Below are 12,264 nucleotides of genomic sequence, written 5' to 3' on the forward strand. Positions count from 1 at the left end.
CAAATTATTTAGCCTTCCAGTCAGAGGATGGGCTCTCAGTAGTTCAGCTATGTAATGTCAGTGCAGGAGTCTGAGTCCCAGCTGGACAGAAGGCCATTTTCTCTTGTTTGGCAGCTATGTGATGTTTTGCAAGCAAGGGAGTGGCCAGGTCTCTACCATGTGTTAGGACAAATTTCAGCCTCTTGTGAAATCAGTCATATATGGCAAGATGTCCCTCACAGCAGATTTATAGCAGTTTACTCACTTGTACATTTGAGATTGGGAAACTGCAGCCCAACACTTGTTAATGATTGACTGGTTAAGTTTGTGAAAGGTTTGAAATTAGACAACAGTAGGAACTACTTCATTAGACAGTGTACCATCTCACCTCAAAGTAGGGATATTAATTAAATTTATTACTAACAGAATCAGAGCAGGAGAAAGAAAAGCAAAATAAATCTTAAAGACACCACCCCTCCCTCCTTCCAAATTCTACCTCCTCCCCCCCAGCAGTGCAGGGAGACGGGGAATGAGGGTTACAGTTGGTTGTTGTTTCTGCTGCTGCTCAGGGAGAGGAGTCCTTCCCCTGCTTCCCTTGGGGTCCCTCCCATGGGAGATAGTTCTCCATGAACTTCTCCAGTGTAAGTCCATCCCACAGCCAACAGTTCTCTGCTGCCACATGGGTCACTTTTCCACGAGGTGCAGTTCTTCAGGCACGGGCTGCTCCAGCGTGGATCCCCCAAAGGGCCTCAGGTCCTATCAGAAAAACCTGTTCCAGTGTGGGCTCCTCTCCCCATGGGTTAGCAGGACCCTGCCAGAACCCTGCTCCACCACGGGCCTCCCACAGGGTCACAGCCTCCTTCAGGCACTCACCTGCTCTGGTGTGGGTCTTCTCCACGGGCTGCAGGTGGATCTCTGCACCCCTGTAGACCTCCATGGGCTGCCGGGGCACAGCTGCTTCACCATGGTCTGCACCACGGGCTGCGGGGGAACCTCAGCTCTGGCACTTGGAGCACCTCCTCCCCTTCCTTCTCCACTGACCTTGGTGTCTGCAGAGTTGTTCACATGTTCTCACTCTGCTCATCCCTGGCTGATGTTTTCATCTGCCCAATAATGTTTTGTCTTCTTAAATGTGTTAGTCCGTAGGCATTACTATAATTTCTGGTTGGCTCAGCCTTGGCCAGTGACTGGTTGGCTCAGCCTGCCAGCTGGCATTGGCTTCACCAGACATGGGGGATGCTTCTGGCTGCTTCTAACAGAAGCCACCCTTGTAGCCCCCCACACTATCAAAATTTGGCCACGTAAACCCAATACAACTTCCATCCCTGCTTCCTCTTATACAAATGCACTCGTTCTGTTTGCTTCTGGCCTTTTGTTTTGTTTTTTTTTCTTCTGGCATAGAAACTTGATCTTTAAAATATGTAAAGCTCTGTAGGGTTTCTCATCAGTCCAATAAAATAGAAGATCAAAAATATAATTAAATAACTTTCACTTCTTTGCCAAAAACAAATTATTTTTTCTTGTCTATTTTGGGTGATTTTATCTTGCCTGCAAGGAATAATTTTCATCATATATGTCAATATGAATCTGCCTTAAAAATGGAATGATTTTTTGAAAGTAATATGCAATTCAAATAGATGTTTAAAAAAAGAAAACCATGAAATAATTACATACCATAGCCAGTGAATTCAGAGTAAAGATTGTTAAAATCAAAACAAAAACTTATTTTTTAAAAAATAAAGTAATGTAGGGATCTCTAATTGTTCCCTGAGCCATATCCACATGGAAGTAATCTAGTTCATTACATTTTAGTTCATTACATTTTAATGAAGATTTCAGCTCTTTAGAAGGTGTAACATTGGTGTAATATTGTAAATGTTACAAAAATGTTGTAAAATTATACTGGAAGTTACCACAAGAGTAATGCATTTTAGACCTGTAATTTATGTACTAGGTATAAGACATTTAAGGGTGTAAATTACCTGTGTTGTACATAATTGTAATGAATTGGTATATTTAGCCTGTGATAGACAAAATACGCTTGATTTTTTTTTTTTTAATTGATTAGTTTAAATGTTACAGATGGCGAAGCGGAATGGAGCTCTATTTTATGATGTATGGCTGTCTGGATGAATTCCTGCCTCTTTAGTAGTTATGGACATTATCGTACTCCCCTGATGTCTGTTCTCTGTCTCTCTGTGATTTGTTTGACTTTCAGTTTCTATTTTCAAAATTCTTGAGGTGCCTTAATGTTGGTGCTGATCTTTACACTTGTGTTGCGTTACAATTTTTCTGAGCTGCTGTGTCTAGAAGATGGAAAGATTTTACTTACAAGGAAAGAACTTGGCGTACTATTAATTCTGATATAGTGGTTGTCTCTTTCCCAGACAGTGATCTGGGTCTTCTTTGCTTTGCCATGAGCAACAAAGAATGAAATGTTCTCTGACAGAGACCTGCTTCTCAGGCTAGATCGGTAAGCAGGAATGACTTCCACCATGCTTTATCTTGATGGTTTGGAGTATGATGTGTGTCCCTCTGAGCTAAGTTTCTTGCTTTGCTGTGCAAAGTGCCAGGGCAGGAGGGGAAAGGGAGTGAGTGAACATCTGCTTGTTTTTTTTTTCTCGCACAGCAATGTGCATAGATTTCCCCTCAAAAGACTGTAGGAGTGCAGTCACCCGAAAGTCAAGAATGCTTATTCCCATGTTTCCTGTTTTTCATTCAAGGGATACTGTGTTTGTATTCACTTACCACTGAGCACTTGCATTTTGGTTTATTTCTCCTAATTATGAGGTGGGGTGTACATGACTGTCATAGAAAAACCCTCTACAACTGTTCCAGCCTTGTGCATTGACTAGATTGCAAATTGACTTGACCAGTCTGTGCTAGTTGTTCATTATATCAAAAATGAATGTTTCCATAATTCTACTATGTTGCGGGTTGGTTGAGATTTTGTTTTAGTTTTAGTGGGGTTTTCCGTGGTTGTTTTTTTTTTTTTGTTTTGTTTTGGGGTTTTTTTTGGTTGGTTGGTTTGGTTTGGTTTTTTGGTGGGGATTTTTTAGGGTTTTTTTTTTTTGGTTGGTTGGTTGGTTTTTGTTTTGGTTTTTTGTTTATTTGGGTTTTTTGGTTTTATTTCTTTGTGGTGGGCTTTTGTTTGTTTGTTTTTTCTTCAGGTTTTTTGTTTTGCACTTTTGTGTGTGTTTTTGTTGTTGTTTTTGTTGCTTATTTAAAATGAATGGTTAGAGAGAGGCTTGGCATAGAAAGAACCAGATTCTACAAACAAGTAAAGTGTGGAGCTCTTGCCAAAGTCCTACTGACATCCATGGAGTGAAGTCTGCCCTGTTAAGTTGCCATAGCCCTACAGCGTGGAGAGGATTATGTATGGAGCATGGTGGAAATATGTAGGATTTCACTGTTTCACTTTCCCTCTTCTATATTTTTGTGTGTTTTAGACCTTATCTGAAGAAAGGCAATCTCTGCAAAGCCTTGCCATGGTGGTGGAAGTCCCAGGACCACTCCTGGGTTTTTTACCACAGGATTGTAAAGTCCAGGTTGTATCCTGTTGCTTGGTAGTTATATATTAATAAATTGTAGGTCCAAAGGGCTTCTGGTATCTTGTCTAGAAGTTTACAAGAAACTTTTCTTCATTTCTGTTGCCCTTCTTCAATCTGCTGTACTGCAGAAACACTGGTCTTGTTGGTCAGTTTCCTTGTTTTTCCTTTTCCATTTTGAGAAGCCTGATGCCTTTACTGAGAACAGTGCTGGTAGGTTATTTATGTGTTCTGCCTAATTATTTCATGACTGTAAGCATTTTTTCAACTTACAGCAAAGTGAGAAGGATTAGTTCAAGCCTCAGTAAAAGTCACTGTACATTTATGTATTAGAATCAGCTGCTTCTTTTTAATCTGTCTCTTGTCTCAAGGACTGTATGGAAGCATTCATGTAACCATGAATTAAACCTAATCGTAGGTTTGAAATGTTTCCACTTCTAACTTCTACCGCAAATTAAAAGCAGGTAGGTGGTCTTAATAGGTATCTCAGTAGTGAGCACAGTGAAAGAAGTTTGTGGAGAAAACATGGCTGCTGAATTAAATTTATTTTATCTCACACTGAAGACTGGTATGCAACTTTTTTATAGCATGTTGTGTTTATCATGTGGAAAGTACCCATGCTTAAAAGAGGCTTTTAAATCACTCACTTTCTCTGTGCATTATTTTAGCGGGGTAACAAAAAGGCTTTTTATTATGGAGTGCTTTGCTATTGTCCTTTATAAGCATTGTAGCTCTGACAGAGAAGGATGAATTCTTTTTTTGGCTCACTTTCAATAGTATTAAGAAGCTTCTAGGCACCTTCTGACTGCAGTTGCTGGAGCCTGTCAGAAAGCAGCTGCTTGTGCCAGATCCAAACTAGAGCTAGATCTGTGGATTTCAGTCTGCAGTTCATGGAGTTTCTTTCTACTACTGAGATGTTTCAGAAAGCTGGCTAGGAAATGCAAATCTGTGCCACATATCACTCTACAAATGTGAACTTTAGAGGGATTTGCTTCCACTGAAATAATTTGAGATCTGTCATTTGGAAAATGTTGAAAACCAGGCATTTAAAACACTTGCAGTGTTTCAAGAGAATATGTAGTCGTTATTGTGGAAAAGTTCGTATGAGGTCACCTGAACCGTTGCTAGGTTTGTGAGACTGCAGTGGGAATGTTTTCCCTTTTCCTTTCTCTGATGTCTCTGAAGGAAACAGACCTGTCCTCTCTGCACAAAAGAAAAGGAGGATTGTAGTATCTACAAGGCCCTATCTGCGTAATGCCAAAAAGAACAGGCATTGTTACATGTTATATAGAGTTAAAGTGAACATCACTGGTCAATGCATAGCTAATGCTTTTGATGGTACGATGTCTGATTTGCTGACATACTACACACACTGCCCCCCACCCCAGCCCCAAGCAGTTTTATACAAGATCAGTAACTGCAGACTTGGCTGTAGAGTACTTAAAAAGAAAAAAAATTAAAAAATAAAAATAATTTAAAAAGTCACACTTTCATTTCAGAGCTATAAATTAGTATTAAAGTGTCTGACCTTGTTTGTCTATTCTTGCAGAAAACTAGATGCAACTTTATCACTAGGGAACGGATATCTTGTGTAACTTACTCCTGACTTACTTGCTGCTCCTTAATCAACTTCAAAACTCATTCTTTTTTCACTTCTCCCCTGAAGTCTCTTCACATCTCTTCCATTCCAGATGTTTTCAGTTTCATGATTATTTTATTACCATTGCTTTATTTTCTTATCTTTGTTCACTGTGAGATCTGGAATTTACAAGTCCAGGTAACTCATATTTACAGCTAGTTCTGCCAGCCTCAGAACACTTGCCACCTTCTCTTCTTCCCACCCACTTTGGTACTTTGTCAGGAACGCTGTTGCAATTGTTTCCCACATTATAGGACAAGCTTTAAAACCTAAAATAAAAGCTTGTTTTAAGAAACAGGTTGATGTGAATCTCTGTAGCTACTTATATTGATGCTATTGGTGTTACAAAGGGCAAGAATTACATCATTTGTAAATTGATGTGAAGTCCTTAAACTTTGCACTGCATGATTGTAAGGCTGTGTTGGCATGATCTGGATGTATGCAAAACTCCCATGTCTCTCACCTTCTGCTTACAAATAACAACTGTAGCTAAAGGTAAAGGTATGTGAGCAGAAGATGAATGCAATTTTTTTTTTTTTCTCCAACAGACAAGTAAGAGTTTGTTTCATAGAGATATAGAAAGTCAAGGTAGTTTGACAAACAGTAAAGCCTTGAACTTCCTGCCATCACCTCCACGGGGAGGAGCGTAGAAGCTGCAAGTTAGTGACTGATGACTTCATGACTCATTGGGTGTATACAGGATAAAAAGTGAATGCTCAGGGAAAACTTCCGATGGAAGAGGAATTGCTGTATGCTGATAAATAAAGCAGTACCTCGCCCTGCATATTTGTAGAGAATGCTATTTGCTATGCACACAGGAAAGGAAAGGCAATATCTTCATCACTGCTAATTTTACAGTGTCCTGCAGAGGTCTAACTGAAATGTGTATTTTCAAGGCAGTGTAACAAATTTTTGTAGTTGAGACACATAATAGAAATTGTTGGTCAAATGCAATACTGACTTAAAAGTATAAGGGGTTTGGATTGTTTCTGAACTAATCTTTTTTTTTTCCCCTTTTTTTTTTTTAATGTGATACAGCTCTTTCTATTTTTCTCTGCCAGGAGCTTACACTGATAATCCAAGCTGTATGTTTAGTCTTTTTATCTGTGAGAATACAGGTTATCTCTTCTTAAAGAAGAGTTGGGTTCGGTATTTCAGTTCAGTTTTTTGGTTTTTTTTTTTTCCCCTAAACACAGTTTTGTCTTTGGCTGATTCAACCACTAAGCTTTTCAGGCTTTGTAGGGGTTAGAGTGCTTTTTCTGTACTCTTCCTTTCTGCACCTCGGTTTATGTTGTTTGTGGGGTGAAAATGATGTGCAGAATCGTAATCTTTTCTTTTCCTGCATCCTAAACCAGAAAAATTTTTAAAATGCAGGCAGTAAGCCTGGGTAATAATTTCTGAGTAAATATTTTACTGCTTTTTCCATCTGCTACATTAAAATCAGACTTAAACTAGGCATACATCTAGTCAGAAGAGGTCACTGGGGTATTAATCATCAGAGTTAATCCTCTTAGACATGTGCTTGGTATGAGGCCAGCTATTCAGAAATTTAACAGCACACATATGTTGCTTATCTGTCTGGCAGCTTGCCAATGAAGTAAACTTTGAATTTACTGGTGGGTTTCTATCTCTGTAAAGTACACTGCTTGTTTGGTGCAAGCTGATGCAGCTTTTTTGTATATCACACATTGTGCATCGCCTGCTAGTGAAGAATGAGTTCCTTTCAGGGTGCTTTCAAAGAGCTATAGCCTAGTGTTGTATGGTAAGAAGTGATATCATTCACAGTTGACCTTTTCATGGTGCTTCCCTGTGAAGTATGATGAGCCAGATTTAATACTACTAACTCAGAGCAGAGGAGGAGACAATATTTCAAGTAGAGTGATACTGTGGAACCCAAATATAGCTGAATGAAACCTCACCCTGCCTCCACTCCTGCCATTCTCACTTGGAAGAAACATTCATGTATGTAAATACAACTCTTTCTTGAATCAGGTCTGGACTGGACCCAGCATTTCTGTTTCTCACTGCACTGGAGCAGGCTTCATACTCGACAGAAAAATTATTATATCATATTCCAGTTATGAAACTGATTCATCCCCTGGAGCATGGAAAACAAACAGTAGGAGTGAGTGCATTATTAAAAAATTAGTGTATTTTTAGAGAAGAGGTAAAAATAAAAGTACAACTCCATTGAAAAATTTCATGATAAAGAAAATGACTCGCATTAGAGGAATTTTTTAAAACAATCTGAGATTATGGCTGAAAGAACATCTGTCTCTTAGTAATGTGTTTATACTTTTCTTGCAAGAAATTATTAATTTTCTTCTTGCCTTTTTTTCTCAAGGAAAAGAATGAAAGCTCGTGCTCCTCCTCCACCAAATCAACCTTCTGCAACAAGTAGAATTCACAATGAGTGCAAGTCCCCTGCAGAGACAGCTGTAATTTCTGATCAGAACCTCGTGAGCATGAAGGAGAACATGATAAACAGATTGGTGGACTTCACAGTCATTTTACCCAGCGGGGCGGAGCAGAAGAACACAGTACAAGGAAGGTAGGGCTTTGATTATTTCTGGAGCCCCTTGTTCCCAGTGGGATATTTGCTGATATTGGTGTCTGTCTTTCTGACTTTATGGGATTTCTCTGTCATGCGCTTCTCTGCATTTTGAGCAGCTGCTGCACCAGAGAGTCCTGAGAGCCATATATAAAGGACCCTCTCTTCTGGGGCAGGAAGGATTTAGCAGCTACTGTGTCACTGGCCCTATGGACGACAATCAGCACATGTGCATGTATTTCATGTAGTGCCAGTAGGCTTAGATTGTATCACATTTCATAATCCAGAATGGGTTTGGTGCAGTGGAAGTAGGTGGCTCCTGGCAAACAGCAGTCCTGACAGTATGACTGCCTGGAATCATGCCAAAAAGCAAGCTTGGAAGATGAATGATTCCTTACATTCAGAGATGCCACCTTCACAAATACTTTGCAGTTGTGTAGACAGCAAAGCATCTGCTCATATTTAGGAAGCCTTTTATATAGAGAAGTGTATTTTTTTTCCATAAAGAGGAAGAGGTTCTCCTTGCTACTTACTGGGTACAACCAAGGGCAAATTGTATTGGAAATGCAGTTTTGAGATAGTTTTCTTCACTATGGAAACTCTTTCTTATCCTCATCCTCTCTGTGTGAATTGGTTTGAAAGAGGGAGATGTTACTTTAGGAAATAATTTGAAAAACTTTTAAAAATATAATCAATACTATGATGAAACTGTAGCAAACAATGGTGTGGTCAGCAGCAGATAAGAAATTGTAGGAAGTGTAGCATCAAATTCAGAGGATATATAGGTGCCTGTTGATAAAGCAGGGTCTGTGCTTATTTTACATTCGGGGTTTTCAGTAGTTAGTTGCATTCCTGTAGAACTACTCTTTTTGGTCTGATATATTAGTCTGTTTTAACTGTTTGCCTGTTAGTGTATTTTGATGGCTGAGAAGGATGTGTACAGCAGTTGTCATTCACTCTCAGGAGACTAGTGCAACTTGTGTGGGTCAGTCCCAAAGCCAGAGTGATGTTAAAGGTTTGAAAGGAAAGCAGTGCTTATCAGGGCTTTTAGATTAGACATGTAATGATTGAGTTTTTATGGGGAGATTTGGATTTAATGAGAGAAAAAAGAGAACAAGCCTGAGAAGTAGAACAGGACACGAAACTCATGAGCCATTAGATCCCAAAGAAAGGTGATATTTCACCATCAAATTCAAGCCACCTGAGAGCTGACAAGAGGCTGATACTCAATGCAGCATTTTGTATTGAGACATAGATAATTGCCATATGGTTAGAAAATACTTTCGTTTCCCTCAAAAAAAACATAATCCCAGAACAAACAGTCCAAGAGCACTAGAAGAATGGTGTTTTAATGTGGCTTTTTGAAGAACATAAAAGCTAGAGGAGCAAAGAACAACTAGAAAGTCCCTGTATAATAAATATTCTGTGTCTTGCACAGTTGTTTATCACTACCTATCACATACACTGAGACTGAGTATTTCGTTTATTAGAGTCTTTAGTCATGTGGACTAAAACCTGAAAGAAATGTTGAAAATGAAACTTCACGTATTTCTGTGGGGTTATTTATATCATCTGCATTAAGCATTCTGAGAAACCAAACTGTTCTCTTTGTCGTTTGTGAAGGTGTTCACTTCTCTCCGGTAACTGCATGACAGGTGTAGGGCTCTGATTTAGGTGGCAGTTAAATTCCTGCTTGTGTTAATGTGCTAATCTGCATATCACCAGTGCCTAACCTAGGTAGTAGCTGTTCTCCCTCAGTGCTGTCTTGAAGACTTGGAGTGGAGAAGTCAGTGACACGGATAGTCAGCTGTGGGAAGTGGAAGATGATAGAAATTGAGGAAGGGGGAGTAAATCATCCTAACAAGTTATGAAGTAAGAAAAGGATACTCTGTAATGAGCCCTGTATTACAGTGCCATTAGTCTGTGAACAAACCTCATATGTATTGCTGTTCTTTCTAATAACTGGAAGATGTGATTTTCTGTACATTAATACTGGTAATGATTTTAGGTATGTGGAATAGTAAAATGTCAAGAGTAGCTGAAATTTGTAGTGGATGAACTGTCTTAAGTATCTGGGTTTGGGTGAAAGCCCAGGCTTTTTCAACCTTTTGCATTGTTTTGACATTGTGAACTGAACAGCTGTGAAGACAGTGGTAGTCAGAGGTAGACATTAAGTGATGAAGATACTGAATTTAAAAAAAAAAGTGTTGTTTTTTTGTTTTTTTTGTTTTTTTTAGTTTGAGGCAAGTATAAGAGCCAGTGCAAGTAATGAATTTTCTTTCCCCGTTCACTCTTTTTATCTGTGGTGATATCATAAAAGGGCATTGCAGAAAACCTACTGTTGTTTATACTGCTGTAAATCTTCAGTATTTTTGTTGCCATCATCAAAACTGCATTCTGCAAAATCTGCTTCTGGGCACCCTGGGGAAATATTTTTTTTTATTGCGGAAAAATTTGCAAAACCTTGCCCTGGGCATCTTCATAATGAAAAATTATTCTGTAATTTCAGGAAAGCAGTTCACAGAACAATGAAGTACACTTGATTATATTTGAAAAGATAAATACTGTAGGCAATTAGTATCACTTAAGGTTATTCTAAATCAACTAAGTTAAAAGTAAAAGTTATATATTTCAATTTGTTCATTATATGTGAGCAAAGCAGCATGTTGTTAATTTAGCTTTGTTCTCTATGTAGAAAGTTTGTGCTATTTCAGGATATTTTATTGGAGTCTGGAACTTTAAAACAATTTTATTTATGAAAGTCTACTCAAGCTGAAAGTTTCTCCTTAAGAGTTTATTGCCATCTTGTAACAGACAATTTGTTTGGGATTTTGGAACTGTGTAGTGCAGATTTTAAGCTGAATCCTTAGGGAGTGTGTGCAGCAATAGAATAGTATTAAAAAAACAGTTTTCTTTTTTTTTAAATAATCCCTGTGAACTCTACTGTAAAACATGTAGAAGTATTCATGAAAAACTGTTAGCCTACTTCTCACTGAAAAGGACTATAAAATAATCCCATAACTATTCTGTGTTTGTGTTTTTGTATAAGCACTATTTGACAGCCGAATGCATAGGCAGAGCGTGTGCCACATGCATTTTATGCATATAGATCTGTAGCAGATCCACACAAACTGTTAACAGGTCTGGGAGAGGTGATGACTAGACATTTAGACAGAAAATAAATGGGAAAGCTCACAAGAGTTACCAGAAACCTTTTCTGTTTGTGATTCTCACAGGTAATGTTTCCAGTGGGTAACCTGTAAATAAAAGGATGATGCATCCATCTCCATTCACACTTGAGTGACACTGAGGAGAACTTCTCGATTAACACAGATACAAAGTGTCAGCAGCTTGAGAATTCAGTAGTATTTGAAATGCATTGCAGAAAAATGGGAATGTTTGAAGCTAAATGGTGTTTGGTTTGGAGTTGTCCTGGATGCCATGGATAACCAATATGCAGAACAGTAAACTGGAAAGTTGCTCCTGCTGTTATCTTACATGTTACACAAATTCTCTCATGTATATGATGCACAGGGAGGACACTGGAATAAATAATAAACTAGCCGAAGCTGTAGTCCCATTCTGCAGGTACTCAAGGACAGAGTTCACTGCAGAGTATGCAGAGTCTAAAACTAATGTAATCACAGAAAGAATATTCTCACATAATTGGCAGTAATAGACTCATTATTGCAGGTTTATAGCTCAGCATACAGAACAGTGTTTCAAGAAAGACTGAAAGTGTGAAATCAACCCAGGTTGGTAAAACATGAAAGAGTTGTTGTCAGAAAAAAATAAACAGGGCGCATGGCAGAAGGTTTAAAAATTAGCTTAACTAAATACTGAATAAGAGTCAGGTCAAAACTACAGTAGTTCAATGCAGGTTAAGAAAAAAGAGACAATCTTCCTAGAATAATTTACAGAATAATTTATGTTGGAAATGGGCCACTGTAACTCACCATTTCTAAGCAAGTTTGAATACCTCCAGGGAGGAAGTTTCTGAATGTCTCTGTACCCCTTTTCCAGGACTTGACCATCCTCATGGTGACAAAATGTTTTCATGCACCTAAATGGAATTTCCTATGTTGGCGCTTGTCTCTTGCCGCTTACCCTCTTGCTGTTCACTGGCAAGAAGAATCGGGCTCTGTAACCTTACCAGTTCATACTTACAGACAGCAGGAAGATATCCCTTCAGCCTTCTTGTCTTAAGGCTCAACAAACCCAGTCCTCTGCCTCGTCTTGTGTGTCATCTTAACGTTCCTTCTGTGGACTTGCTCAGTTAAGGAAAATAAGAGCCAAATGTACATGAGCAGAATAAGAAAAGAAATAGAAAACATTTATGGGTGTCTGTTTATCGTGCTTCCTGAACTTGTTTGGATACAGCTTGCTATCTAGTGTATACATGTCTGGTTGTGTAGGAAAAATTTTAATCTTTACATGAAGTACCTGCTGTATTTTGGAGCATGAGAAAATAATAATGACTAATGCTATTTTCTGCTTTTAAATGCAGATAGTGAAAGCCTTAGAGATTTCAGGTCACCCCCTTTACA

The 12,264-nt window shown here is 38.7% G+C and overlaps 1 protein-coding gene across 2 annotated transcripts in view; it reads left to right on the top strand.

Moving 5' to 3' along the window:
* LOC116786911 (protein cordon-bleu-like) overlaps positions 1-12,264 on the top strand; it is a 109,618-nt gene that overhangs the window by 34,318 nt on the left and 63,036 nt on the right. For both annotated transcript variants that reach the window (XM_032688061.1, XM_032688069.1), the window contains exon 2: positions 7,511-7,717. In XM_032688061.1, the coding sequence (XP_032543952.1) occupies positions 7,511-7,717 (207 nt within the window). The remainder of the gene's footprint in view (positions 1-7,510; positions 7,718-12,264) is intronic.

Source organism: Chiroxiphia lanceolata, chromosome 1 (genome assembly GCF_009829145.1).
Source record: "Chiroxiphia lanceolata isolate bChiLan1 chromosome 1, bChiLan1.pri, whole genome shotgun sequence".
NCBI lineage: Eukaryota > Metazoa > Chordata > Aves > Passeriformes > Pipridae > Chiroxiphia > Chiroxiphia lanceolata.